General features: G+C 38.4%; 1 protein-coding gene across 2 annotated transcripts; it reads right to left on the bottom strand.

Annotated features, from left to right (window-relative positions):
- Window positions 1-5,158: 5,158 nt before the first annotated feature.
- Window positions 5,159-12,074, bottom strand: hbp1 (HMG-box transcription factor 1). 2 transcript variants are annotated; one of them, XM_041997777.1, is made up of 11 exons: window positions 12,015-12,074; window positions 10,625-10,796; window positions 10,351-10,528; window positions 9,824-9,944; window positions 9,549-9,663; window positions 8,969-9,087; window positions 8,341-8,497; window positions 7,971-8,115; window positions 7,429-7,716; window positions 6,156-6,297; window positions 5,159-6,049 (listed from the first exon to the last, which is right to left on the bottom strand). In XM_041997777.1, exons 2-11 carry the CDS (start codon window positions 10,695-10,697, stop codon window positions 6,035-6,037), a joined length of 1,353 nt encoding a protein of 450 aa, XP_041853711.1. In that variant the 5' UTR covers window positions 10,698-10,796; window positions 12,015-12,074; the 3' UTR covers window positions 5,159-6,034. The 2 variants fall into 2 exon arrangements, with proteins under 2 accessions (XP_041853711.1, XP_041853712.1); XM_041997778.1 differs by having other exon boundaries at window positions 10,625-10,793; window positions 12,015-12,072.
- Window positions 12,075-12,168: the final 94 nt, after the last annotated feature.

Raw genomic sequence — 12,168 nt, 5'->3', positions numbered from 1 at the left:
AATGGTTCAGACTTATCCTGATTGTGTATTGTCTGCATTAACAACTGGGTGTAACCCAGAGCAGCAGCTAGTTTTTTAGTGTTCGTGTGGATCAGTATGCAACAGCGAATTTGTCCCCCAGACCTCTCTTTGACTCTCATGTGATTTCTGTCCTTTCAGCTCTTCTGTTGTCCAGCTGTCAGAGCAAAGAGTAAATTCTATCAACAAGAGAAAATTCACTCCTCCCGTTCTTCGTCTGAAACCTGCGGAGCAAGAAAATGGAATAATTTCCCCCTATTTCACTGTGTTCACTCCTCATCCAATTAAAGCTCTGAAGCGCAAATGAAAAAAGGAATAGTGAGGACGAGATGTGGATATTGTAAAGGAACAAAAGAAGCATGGCCGTATTACAGGTTGGGGAATATAGTCGGTGAAGGAAGACAAGTGAAGCAGAATATGTTGCCTCTGAGTACCAGCACTTGCCTGTATATGGAATTCACCCAGTGTATTATTAACCTGAATTCTACTTTATCACCTGTGTTCTATTCAGTTTCTATCAAATTTAATGTCGACATTTTAATGTGTTGTCTGTGTTAATCTGCACCATCTTGCCTCAGTTTCTTAAGTTATAATTCGTATAAAAAACTGTTTGCTCACTAAGGACCATGTCTCAGTAATGTGGGTTTGCTAGTTTGAGAACGTATGGAGAGATTTGAAAATTTTGACTGATTCAACAGACGTTCAAGCCTGGGAGGAGAAGACAGAGGGGGGGGGGGACGCTGTCTCAGGATGTCAATGACCCAAGTCAACTTATTCGACAAGAACCTTGTGGCACGTATCTTAGTATCTGCAGGGCTGTAAGATTGACAAATAACAGCAAGTTCAACTCACGATGTTTAACATCATTATTAAACAGTGTTTCAGTTACATATTTTATCTATATTCTCATGTACATGTTACAAGACAAGAATAAAAATGTCTTTTTTTCTTTTTTGTCTTTATTTTTTAAAGGAAGAAAAATGTATGCATTCATCTCTAAGTGCTGGCAAATGTTTAGCAGTAAAGTTACAAACAGGTGATCAGCATGGCTGATAGCTGTTTTCGCGACTTTACTTCAGCCTCATCTCTGTGGCCTGCACTTTGCCACCAGTCAGATCTCTGACAGCATCCTGTCATGGCATCAACAGCTCCCTCCTGAATAAAGCTTGACCTCAGTGTGCAGAGATGTTGTTGTGATAGGTGTTAGTCCTTCCCACACAACAGCTACAAGAAGTGCCAACAGTCGTTGCTCTCTCTGCAGTCGATTTTCAAATTACTGAGTGATGGAAGGTGGCAAGATAACACCACTGTTTTTTGTTGGCTTCTTAAAAGATGGAACTATAATAATTAAGATGGGTATTTTTTTATGCTTAGGTCAAGTGTTGAGCTGTCCATTAATTTTTTCCTACAAGAGCTGATGCATATCTCTGCACTCAGCAACAGAATTATCATTAATGATACTTGTTTTAGATTAATTGAAAAACAGTGGCAGTGTTTCATTGTTTGCCCAAAATTTCAACAAAGTTTCAGAGAGGAAACCTGATACATTGCATCAGAAAAATAACCAACTATCGAAACTATCATTAATCCAAAACACACAAGTGTGAGTGAGAGTCAGTCAACAAATATTTTTAGGCACTAAAATAGTTGACTGGGAAGATCTTTAAGAAATAAGTGACATAAAACTGTTTAAAAGGAACCCTGTTGCTCCCTTCTTTGTTTCACACTTGCTGTCAGCAACAGAGAAAATGTTCAGCTCTCATGGGAAACGTAAGCCTCTGGTGATGGCTGAGTAGGAAAAGAAAAAAAGGTCCACTAATCTTCTTTACCTGCTGGCTTCTTCCTGGTGTCGGCTCCTCTTTTCGAAATTGTCAAGAGTCTTGCACAGTGATTTGACACAAGTGACAAATGAGCATGCTACATTTTAACAAGTGATTTCTAATGTCATGACATTAAAAAATGAAGACAGGTGCGGTATCTGCAGCACTCAGCGTCTTTCTTGTGTTTTGGCAAATTATAAATTTGTGCAAGAATTGTAGGAACCAGTGAAGAAAAAAGAATTGGTGTATCTATTGCAAAATGCCTTTCAGATATTATGCTTAGGCAAAAATAATCTGCTCTTTTAAAGACACGGTCTGCTATCTCTCTCAGTGAATTACTAAAGCTAATTACCCCTAATTAGACTGCCTTGATTGAGGTGCAGCTTCTGATTTATGAGGAAGCCAGCAGTGTTAATGTCTGTCTCGGTTTCTGCTATTCTAATTGTTCGTTTTAATATTAAAGCTTTTTTTTTTTATCTGTCACAAGACCTCATAGCTTTGCATAAATGCAAGCTGTTTGTTGGTTTGCTTCTCCTGGTTGACTTAGTCTGTTGATTCAACTCAGTCGCCTCAGATGAATTGATTAAAAAATGTTTTGTTCTGTTGCAGTCTTCAGGATGTGATCTTGTTCTGGCCACACTTAAATCAGCCTCAGTAATGTTGGCTGAGTTGGAGAAAGAATTTTACACTTTTATCCCCATTTAAACTCGCCTAATGTGTGTTTTTACTGCAATATAATGAATTTTGTCGACACAGTAACATCCATAAAAAGACAATTCTGCTTCCATTTTGTGGGGTGTGCTTCTTATAACAGTGACATATTGTTTTAATTTACTGAATTGTGACAAGATCTGAAAGATGCTTTTCATTTCCAACCACAGTTACAATATTCTTTTTTCTTCCATTAAATGTACAGTGATTTTCAGCCAGAGGCATGCCAAGCACCGCTTTTCATTTCCCCCTGAAATACGTAAGTATTAACTGCTATTCTTTTTGAGCAGCCTGTTATGAATATGCTATAATTAGATTCTTGTGCTTGAAAGGATTGCAGGGTGTTGATCATTGTTATTTCATGAGGCATGCAAAGCTATGATTTCTCATCCTTCTAGACTGACCATTTTCTACTTACAGCTGAGCGGAAGCCTCAAGATTTTAGACATGAAAATAACTTTTTTCCCCCTCCATAAATCCTTTTAGGGGTATTCTTTTTTATAATGTTCTTTCATTTTTAATTGCAGTGAGGTGAAAGATCAATTATTGTCTTCTCTTATGCAGCTATAACATGTTGTAGTTTCTTAATCAACAGACTCTGTATTACAATCGCCAACTTTGGCTGGAAATTATCTTTGAGAATGAGACAACAAGAAATTCTGCACATCAATGGAGAAAAATGGAGCAATTGCGCCCCCTGGCTCCATCAATGTGTATTGTCTTAAAATTATTGTGCACAGTCTTGAAAATGAAAGTAAAGCCCTTGAATTTAAAATTTAAAAGGTTACATATAAAATCTCTTACCTTATATTGTCCAGATCCAATATGAAGGGTCTTAACCTGAGATGAACAGCAACACCACATGTTACATCATTTATTTAATTAAAACTGGGCTGAAATGCAGATGCATTGTGAGGAAAAACTATGTATGCATGATTCATTTGCATGTTGAACCACCTTTTACATCATTAATTTCAGAATACTTTTGTCAGTCTCTAACATCATTGTGGAGAAATTTTGTTTTTATGCACAGCTATCTTAACCCATAAAGGCCCGAGCCATGAAAAAAAAGGTAAGAAAAGTCGAATTTTTTAAGTATAAGGTCTTTAAGAAATAAAATTTTTTTGGGGGGGTATATCTACCATTTATTTAATGTGGTTTTCTGCCTCTGGGTGTCTATTAGGGGACAGAAGACAAATATCAGATTGTGTTCAACCGGATTTTGAGCAAAGTTTATACCATAAATTGAAGCAAAATGTCTCAGAATCTATGACAAAGATGTCACACCTGATTTCTGTCATTCAATTGTAGATTTTCTGCTGTGCTTGGAATCGTTTTCCTGTCACATGATACTATGTGGGAGAAGCTGTAGCTGTTGAACAGACTGACCCTTTACCAGGGACAAGCAAAGTTGGTCCTCAAGGGCCACAGTCCTGCAGAGTTTGGATGCTTCCTGATGCAGTTTTATCTGTCCAAAGGATATTGCTTCATGTTGTCACGTTAATTTTGAAGAAAAGAGGCTTTTTCCTACCAAACCATCCTTGTTCAGTAGTTTTCTTTTCATTAACTTTAACATTTAACATGATTAAACTGAGACCCAGTCTGCATTTTTTTAAGCATTTCCATGGTCTGACCTTGCTCGTATGTCAACTTCTGGGAAGATTGTCAACTATCTTGAATGTTTCCCACTTGTGAATAATGTTTTTTCTCAGAATGATAGACAACATGATATTTGGAAAAGGTCTTTTAACCCTTCCTACACTGTCAGCAGCAACATTTACTTCACTATGATCAGCTGCCGCTACCCCTCTTAAATCTTGTGGAAGCAGTGAGGATGAAGTTAGTTAATCTGCACACTGCCTCTGCATTTTGGCTGTTTTTGTTACACAAATGATGATGCATTTTAATATAAGATGTGTCTAGATGGCATAATTTTAAAGACCCGATTACAATGTTTTTGTTTTACTTTCTTTATGTCCTGATATGTGAAACCTTACAAGTGAGCAAGTGGACTTTCTTTTCATCATAATAGGTGATTTCTGTTTTATCATTTTAGCCTGTGACGTCAAAATTTAGCAAGGGATTTCTGACAAATCATTCATTTAACTACATCAAAGAATATTTTGGGAACATTCAAGCCTGCCTTGGAAGCACTATCTCTAGTTAAAAGCTTAAGATCGTCTCATTTACATTTCTTCTAAGATCCTTTGAGGTTCCACAGTGTGAGATTTAGTTAAAATCTTTCATGTTGTCCTTTTTCAGTGCAGAGTAAGTAATTTTGCAGCAGTACAAATGATAATGGAGCCTCATAAGTACCATTTGTGCATGATGTTTTTGATGTGGCAGACCCACAGAGATAACTATTGTTACCTAGAAACCTCAGATTTGATGGTACAATCAGTGAATATTAAGAACTCTTAAAGCCTGATATTAAATTTTCTTGGATTGGTCCATTACTCAGGGAAAAGCACAACCTCATATGGGAAACTTATTTTTAAATAAAAGGACAGAACAAGACATACAAAACTGTATCAACATGTATTCAAATGAAAAGCCTAGCATAAATCCAGCTTAGAAAAGAGCCGAAAAGAAAGAGTCAAACACTTGGATGAGAAGTTTACAAAATTATTTATAATATAATACAAGGATACTCTGTGCAAGAGGTTGTTGGTGCTGTGAAACCTGTACATTATGAACAAAGCACTTAAAATTCAATAGCAACCTGAAAGCGGAGCATGGCTGCAGGGCCATGATTGTGTCAAATGGCTAACTATCAAGATACTTGATGTGTTATACAAACTGTCTCCACCATGTATACAGTGGCTGTATAGGATTAGATTACATTATCTATATAAAGTGCAGAAGATATAAGCACTTACAGAGAAGGGCTGAAGTGCTTTGTGACCAAGTGTAAATCCACCCCCACATGCTGAAAGAGGGTTAGAGGTGGTTGGCAGGGAAAAAAAAATCACTGACTGTAGACCATAGGTCAGTGGCAGAATATACATTGAAATACAAATGAAAGGCATGAAAGGGTTACCAATCTGTGCAATATATCGAATCTTAACAATATCAATATGAACAGTTGTAAAAAAGCTATTAAAAAAATTCCCCTTATATTATTATAAATTGCTGCTTGTTGCTCCTTCTATGCTGAAGCATAGCACCACAAGCTCTCAATTTTTTCTCCACCAATGAATAAAAAAAAAATGACCTGACGTGTATGAGGTTTTCATTTTTTTAAGGGGAATAAGACATCTTTGACATATATAAGAAAATATATGCACTGTTAGTGACTAGATTACATTTTTCGTATATATTTTATGATTCTGTAATAATATTTTAAGGTTACAAAAGCGAGTGAATTCAGCATCACAGTTGAGTCTCAAGATTACAGGAGAGCGAAGAGGCATCAAGCGGTCCATCACTGTTCAGCACCTCTGCATGCTAAAACACCAGCAGCTGAGGATTCTTGGGGGGGTTATCTACTGCTGGGAACCCTGTGCAAATAAAACAGGAGATGCAGGTAAACTCAGTCAGTGCACACACATGGAAGTTTTTCTAACAAGCTACTGGACTGAAACATTCATTGGCGGTAGTCCTTACTGAATTGGTTCGTTTACGTTTCCAGCAGTCTGGATTGAGTCTTTTCTGCTCCTCAGCCAAAGCCTTGGCCTCCATGGTGTACATCCTCCTCTCCTCACTCTTCATCTTCTTCCACTTGTCACCCAGGATGACACTAATGGCTCTGGAGTTAAAGGGTGAACGCACAAAGAGAAGGATTTTTCCCAATGTTGGCTTGTTAGAATCTAATGCCTTTGCTTTTCTATTACACTTCACCAATTTTGCTTTTGTCCAAACATTATGCAAAAAATGCTGATACATATTAAACAAAGTCTGAAACTAGGCATCTTTAGAATAAATGCATTTTTTCTAATACAGATCACTGAATGAATGAAATAGCAACTTAGAAAAATAGACTGCAACATACTGTTACAACCTATAACCTAGCAGTGTAGAAGTACTTCCTTATAAGCCAACTAATTCCACCATTTGCTCAACATTCTTTCACTGAGCATCCACAAACATTTTCATTATGGATTTAGTTGCTAAGTTAAACACATAATATCACACTTTGGTTTTAAGCCAAACAAGAACAGCTAGCTAAAACGTCAGCATTATAATTGAATAGAGACAAATCAAAAGTATTTGTACAACAATTAATTGTCTGAAACGTCATTATCATGCATGAGACAACTGTCAGCAGGTTTGCAGTACAATAACTGTTGTTAGATGCTTGTTAGAATTGATCACAGTCTATTTGCAGATGATGGGTTGTCCGTTGCTGGGTAAAAGCTTATGATGCTGATCTGATTATGATGTTTTGCATTGTTGGAGGTGAGTTCTCTTGTTCTGTGACTGGGTTGATTGTCATGATGCAGATGTGATGTGTTATGATGTGGGACCACCCAGATATATCCCTGATAAGACTGAGCGAACCTCGAAATGCCTTGAACTTTGGCCCATTTTATCCTTTAAAGGAGACATACTCAGAGAAGTTAGTCTCAGGTATGACATCCATATCATATTATTAGACTTATGTGGAGATATCCTGGAATTCTGTGTCTCAAAATGAATGAGAACCCAGAATATTAAACAGCAAGACAACTCACAATAATACTGCTGTCAAGCTAACTGTTCAGTTTTAATACCCACATTGGATGCATGACATCATAACCCCTTTCAGGGCTACTTTTGAAGTGATTCAAAACATATCTGGTGAAAGAAAGATTAGAAACACTAACTCTGACCATTCTGCTTTACATCAGGAGCTATCTTTATGAAAGCACTTGTAAATTCATTGGATCTCATTGATCACCTGTTGTCCTTCCCAGGATACATCTGCGTGTACTCCACTCTGTACTTCTTGGCGAAAAGCATGAAGGCATTCATTGGCCGCTTGCATTTTGTAGGTGTGGCACCACTAGCTGTCCCTGAGTTGTGGCTCCGGTTTGATTTGCTACTGGAGGATTGTGGGGAGCAGGAACGCTCAAGTTTATCACAGTCTGGGCTGACAGCACCCCCACTGGACAGGGAGGCCCTGCGCTGGCGAGCCATGCTGCTTAGAACATATACTGCTGAGGAATCTAGAGGGGTGAAGTCATAGCTGCAGATGAAAAGTAAAGTAATTTGTTAAAGACAGTTTGGGAGAACAGCTAATAAAAGACTATTAAGTTTTAAAGTTGTCACTGTTATTTTCAATATTTCCATAATAGATCAAATGTTTAACAACACATTTATAGACATTTATTAACAAAAGCAAAGCAGCCCCCCATACAAATGAACACATAACATCACCATTCTTCTGATACTGTAGGTCTCTGGATTATACAAAGAAAGATAACAGTTTAACGGGGATACCTTCTGAAAGTGTCAAAGACAACTGAGTCATCACAGTTAATAGCATCTGGGTGGTTCGGTGGCAGGCACACGTCTCCCAGCTGCATCTCATAGCAAGGAATCCCATGGTGCACCACAGTAAGGCTTGGGTAAAAGGAAGACCACCCTGACAAAGATGGTACATGACAGATCAGCTTCTGAAGATTTTAATTTCAACAATACCCTGAAAGGTCTTTATTTAGCCAACACTGTGATCAGTTAAAGCTTCTACCGGCAAAGATGTTTTCACAGATTTCTATAAAACTTGGTTTTGATGTCATTTTTGCTTTCTTTCATACTGACTGACAAAGATTCTTATCATCTACTGCAACAAAAACAGGTGCAGTTGTACCTTTGTTTTTGACAAAAAATGGGTGATCCAATCGGCACTCGGCTGTTAGAAGGCCCTTATCTGGTGATCCTGGGTCAAAGGTCAGCTTAAGAACTGCCTGGCCAAAAGATATTGTCTCTTCATGGTTCACCAACTTAAGTCCATCTGAGCCATATCTCTGTAAATGAAGCAGATGAAGTCAAGACCAGAGAGGAGTTGGTGTCCTCCACCATGAAAACCTTGTTTTGGTTCTGTGTGATAATACCATCACTGTTTATCATTAATTCAGGGGTGTCCGGCGCTGGTCCTCGAGGGCGCAGACCTGCAGGTTTTAGATGTCTCTCTGATCCAACAGACCTGATTCAAATCAACAGGCTTTCCTCAACAGCTTGTTGTCAGGTTCTACCTAAATGTTGACCTATTAATCTAATTCAGGTGTGCTGCAGCAGGAGACAGCCAAATCCTGCAGGACAGTGGCCTTCTAGGGCCGACTTTGGATACCCCTTCATTAACTGGATTGCTGTACTTTGACTGTGGGCCTCTCTGCCATCTTGTGGCCACTGCACGCTATTGCAATTTTCAGTAAATAAATAGTTTTCCTACCAGCCAAAACAACCTGAATTACGTAAGTCGCTGTTGGTTGTTTCACCTTGAGAGAAAATGAGGATGGCATCATGGTTTCATCATCCGAGTCATCATCTGAATCCCCGAGTTCATCAGCTTCCTGCCACTCCACATTAGGACCCCGATGGAAGCGCAGGCGAGTTCCTGAATATCAACACAACAATGTAACATGATGAATAAGCAGCTGTGTGTGTGTGTGTAATACTGTTACAATACTGAGAATGCTAGAAAATGGATGCATTACTGCTGTTCAGGCACCAGAAGTGACAGCTGGTGTACAAATGACTATAGCTTATTCAGAGCTGCTTTGGCTGACCAAAATTGCATTAATTTTTAATTAATTAATTCAAAACACATTACCTTTATATTTGTGTTTAAACATAAAATATTTCAAAACTAATAAAGAAAAGGAGAATGCATAATATAACTTTTTTTGATTGAAGCAGATTTCTGTGTAATCATTTTGAAGCCATTTTTCATGAAGTTATTTTAAGTAAAGCTGAAGTTAACTTCACATTGTTTGATTTAAATCTGAATGTGAGTATTTGTTTTTGTGTGCATGTGTGTTGATGGATACATATATACATGAGGGTGCATGTAAGCACCTTTCAGGAAGCAATGCCAGGCCGTGGAGGGCCAGGAGTGAGACCAGGCCATATCTTCATCATCAGAAAACGACGAAGACATTGAGAAAACACCAGACTCCGATTCACTGCTGGCCTGGTGAAGATGATAAAGCAAAAAATTCTTACAATGACTTCCGTTATATAAGCAGACTCAGAGTGGATGTTACACTGTATTTTCCAAGAAATAATTAGTTGTCCTACAGAAGTGAACAATTCTTAGATTTCAGAGGAATAGTTGGAGAGTGAAAGGTTACCCTGACACGCCTGCGCTCCCTGAGGTGGCCTCTGGACGGGTTGGGTGCGCTGCTGGCTAATGGGGGCCGGGCATAGGAATGTAAACTATTACTGTTGCCAAATATATGAACTGGAGATGATCTGAAAATAACAATACGCTTAATGTAAGTAGATTTCATATGTTTGCAGAGGTGATGCATCTGTCATACAGACCAGAATTTAAGTATGGATATACATACCAGTGATACTGTATATTGTAAAAGTAAAATATTAAACTACACATCTTAGTGCAATCCTGTAAAATTACTTCTTCTAATTTTAAGTTGTGACTATATAAACATAGTGCAGGCTAAAACTCAACACAGTTACAGGGGATATTTCATAACACATACTTTAACTTATGCTGCTAACTTGCCAGTCCTGCTTTGTGAAACTTCCCCAGGTGTATTGATGTTAATACAAGTGTCAATCATTCTGTGCAATAATGTCTTATGTATGTATTCAGCAGGCTAAGCTAAGTTTTAACACACTACATATCTGTGCAAACCTCTTGTGTGGGGCATCCTTCAGCAGAGGGCTCTGAGGACTGGTGGCAATTTTGGCCAACTCAGCGAGCCAGTTGGTGTTCGGGGAGCAGCTGAGCTCCTGGTGAAACACTGCTCCCACCTGAAATAAACCCTGGGACCTCTGGTCCTCCTCCACCTCCTGCAGTTCAGGCATGTCATCTGATGAAAGATTGAAGAAATAGGTGCTTTTAATACAAGAAAAAGGTTCCCTTTTTTAATCACTGATCATAAATTATTCCAGGTTTAACATATTACCATAATCCATGTGGCATCCAGGTGAGGAAGGCAGGTCCTCGTTACACTTGAGTGGATCAAATGACTCATCCATTTTTGCAGTTATCTGTTATATCCTTTCTTTTTTCTCTTTATTTCTAGAAAGCTACAGTGCAGCTTACTCAACTTCCATCATCAGACTCTGACACATCTGCTGGTTTAGGAACATGAAAAAGATAAAATTAGAATTTCTGCAGTCAAAAGTGAAACTGCTGAGGTCTATGTAAAATGCCATGTAAAACAGTATACTGATCACAATGTTGTTTCATTATGACTTCGTTGCAAAATCCGTAACATTTAGAGGTAACATCAACTTTCAAACATTTTATGGCATGTTAAGAAATAAAAATCCTGCAGACAGAATGCGATCGTTGGTGTTAAATTATAGTATCAATATAACTAAAAATGCAAATGGTCTACATGAAGCCCTTTGTCTGATTTTACACAGTGAATCGCTATAACTAGTCATGTGACTCGCTGCGTGGAGGCCTTGTTTATAAACTGAAATGGGTTTGGCGCATGCGTACCAGAGCTCATTCATTCAGCGCTGCACAGAAAAGTGAAGAAAAAAACATAAATTCATTTGTCTTGAAAAGTGGCTTTCGGAAGCTTAAAACACAACAACTGACGAAAATACAATTATATCAATGACAAAGTAAAATATTTTTGCTTATGTTAGATTTATATTCTCTTTATCGACTAATCTTTGCTTTATAATCCCACAAAGGAAGTCGCTGACGCGCAACGATTCAGCTAACGAAACGAAACAATTATCATGTGTCCTGACAACCCATCAACAATCGCTGAAAAAGCTGTAAAACCCGTTTCCTACTCGTAACCACGGTGACAAAAGCTGCATATCGTTAATAAAATTATTATAAGGGTTCAATTTCTCCAAATAAACGGACTGAAGGCCGTGTCTACTCTTACTTCACTTCTCAAAGGCTGCAGATGTGATCTCCACTCAACCTTAGAGCTTGTCGAGTCTAACACTGTAAACAAAAGAATGTCAACAAGTTGAGGCATGACGCAACCCCTGTCCCGTTCAAAATGAATGACACGAAAACCTCTGGAAGCCTCTTAACCATAGTTTTTACATTAACCATGGCAAATATTGCCAAACGAAAGACATTTTCCAGTACATAAAACTGCTGTCGGGTGGGTTTCTTATCACCAAAACAACCAGCGTCACAGCGAGAAAAAAGGGAAAAACATTGTCGATCTCAGCCTGCCATTTAGCATCAAATAAGTCCGTGACAACTACGCTAAAACGGCGTTTTGAGCATGCAAAGAAATGTACCACTCAAAGAACGTGTCATAAATAGGTTTAAACCATTCATTTCTTCGAAAAAGTAGTCAACTTCCCACTTACCATATCTATCGCCATCAAGAAACTCCGAGGCATTCAGTCGAGGGGTGGGAATTACTGTTATCAAAGAAAGCCTTCTATTGGTCCTTACGAATGTCAGTGATAAACATCTGGATATTCTATTGGTTAAACCAGCTGACGAACACAAAAGGGGCGG

Source organism: Melanotaenia boesemani, chromosome 10, assembly GCF_017639745.1.
Source record: "Melanotaenia boesemani isolate fMelBoe1 chromosome 10, fMelBoe1.pri, whole genome shotgun sequence".
NCBI lineage: Eukaryota > Metazoa > Chordata > Actinopteri > Atheriniformes > Melanotaeniidae > Melanotaenia > Melanotaenia boesemani.
This window is presented reverse-complemented; position numbering and strand designations above follow the sequence as displayed.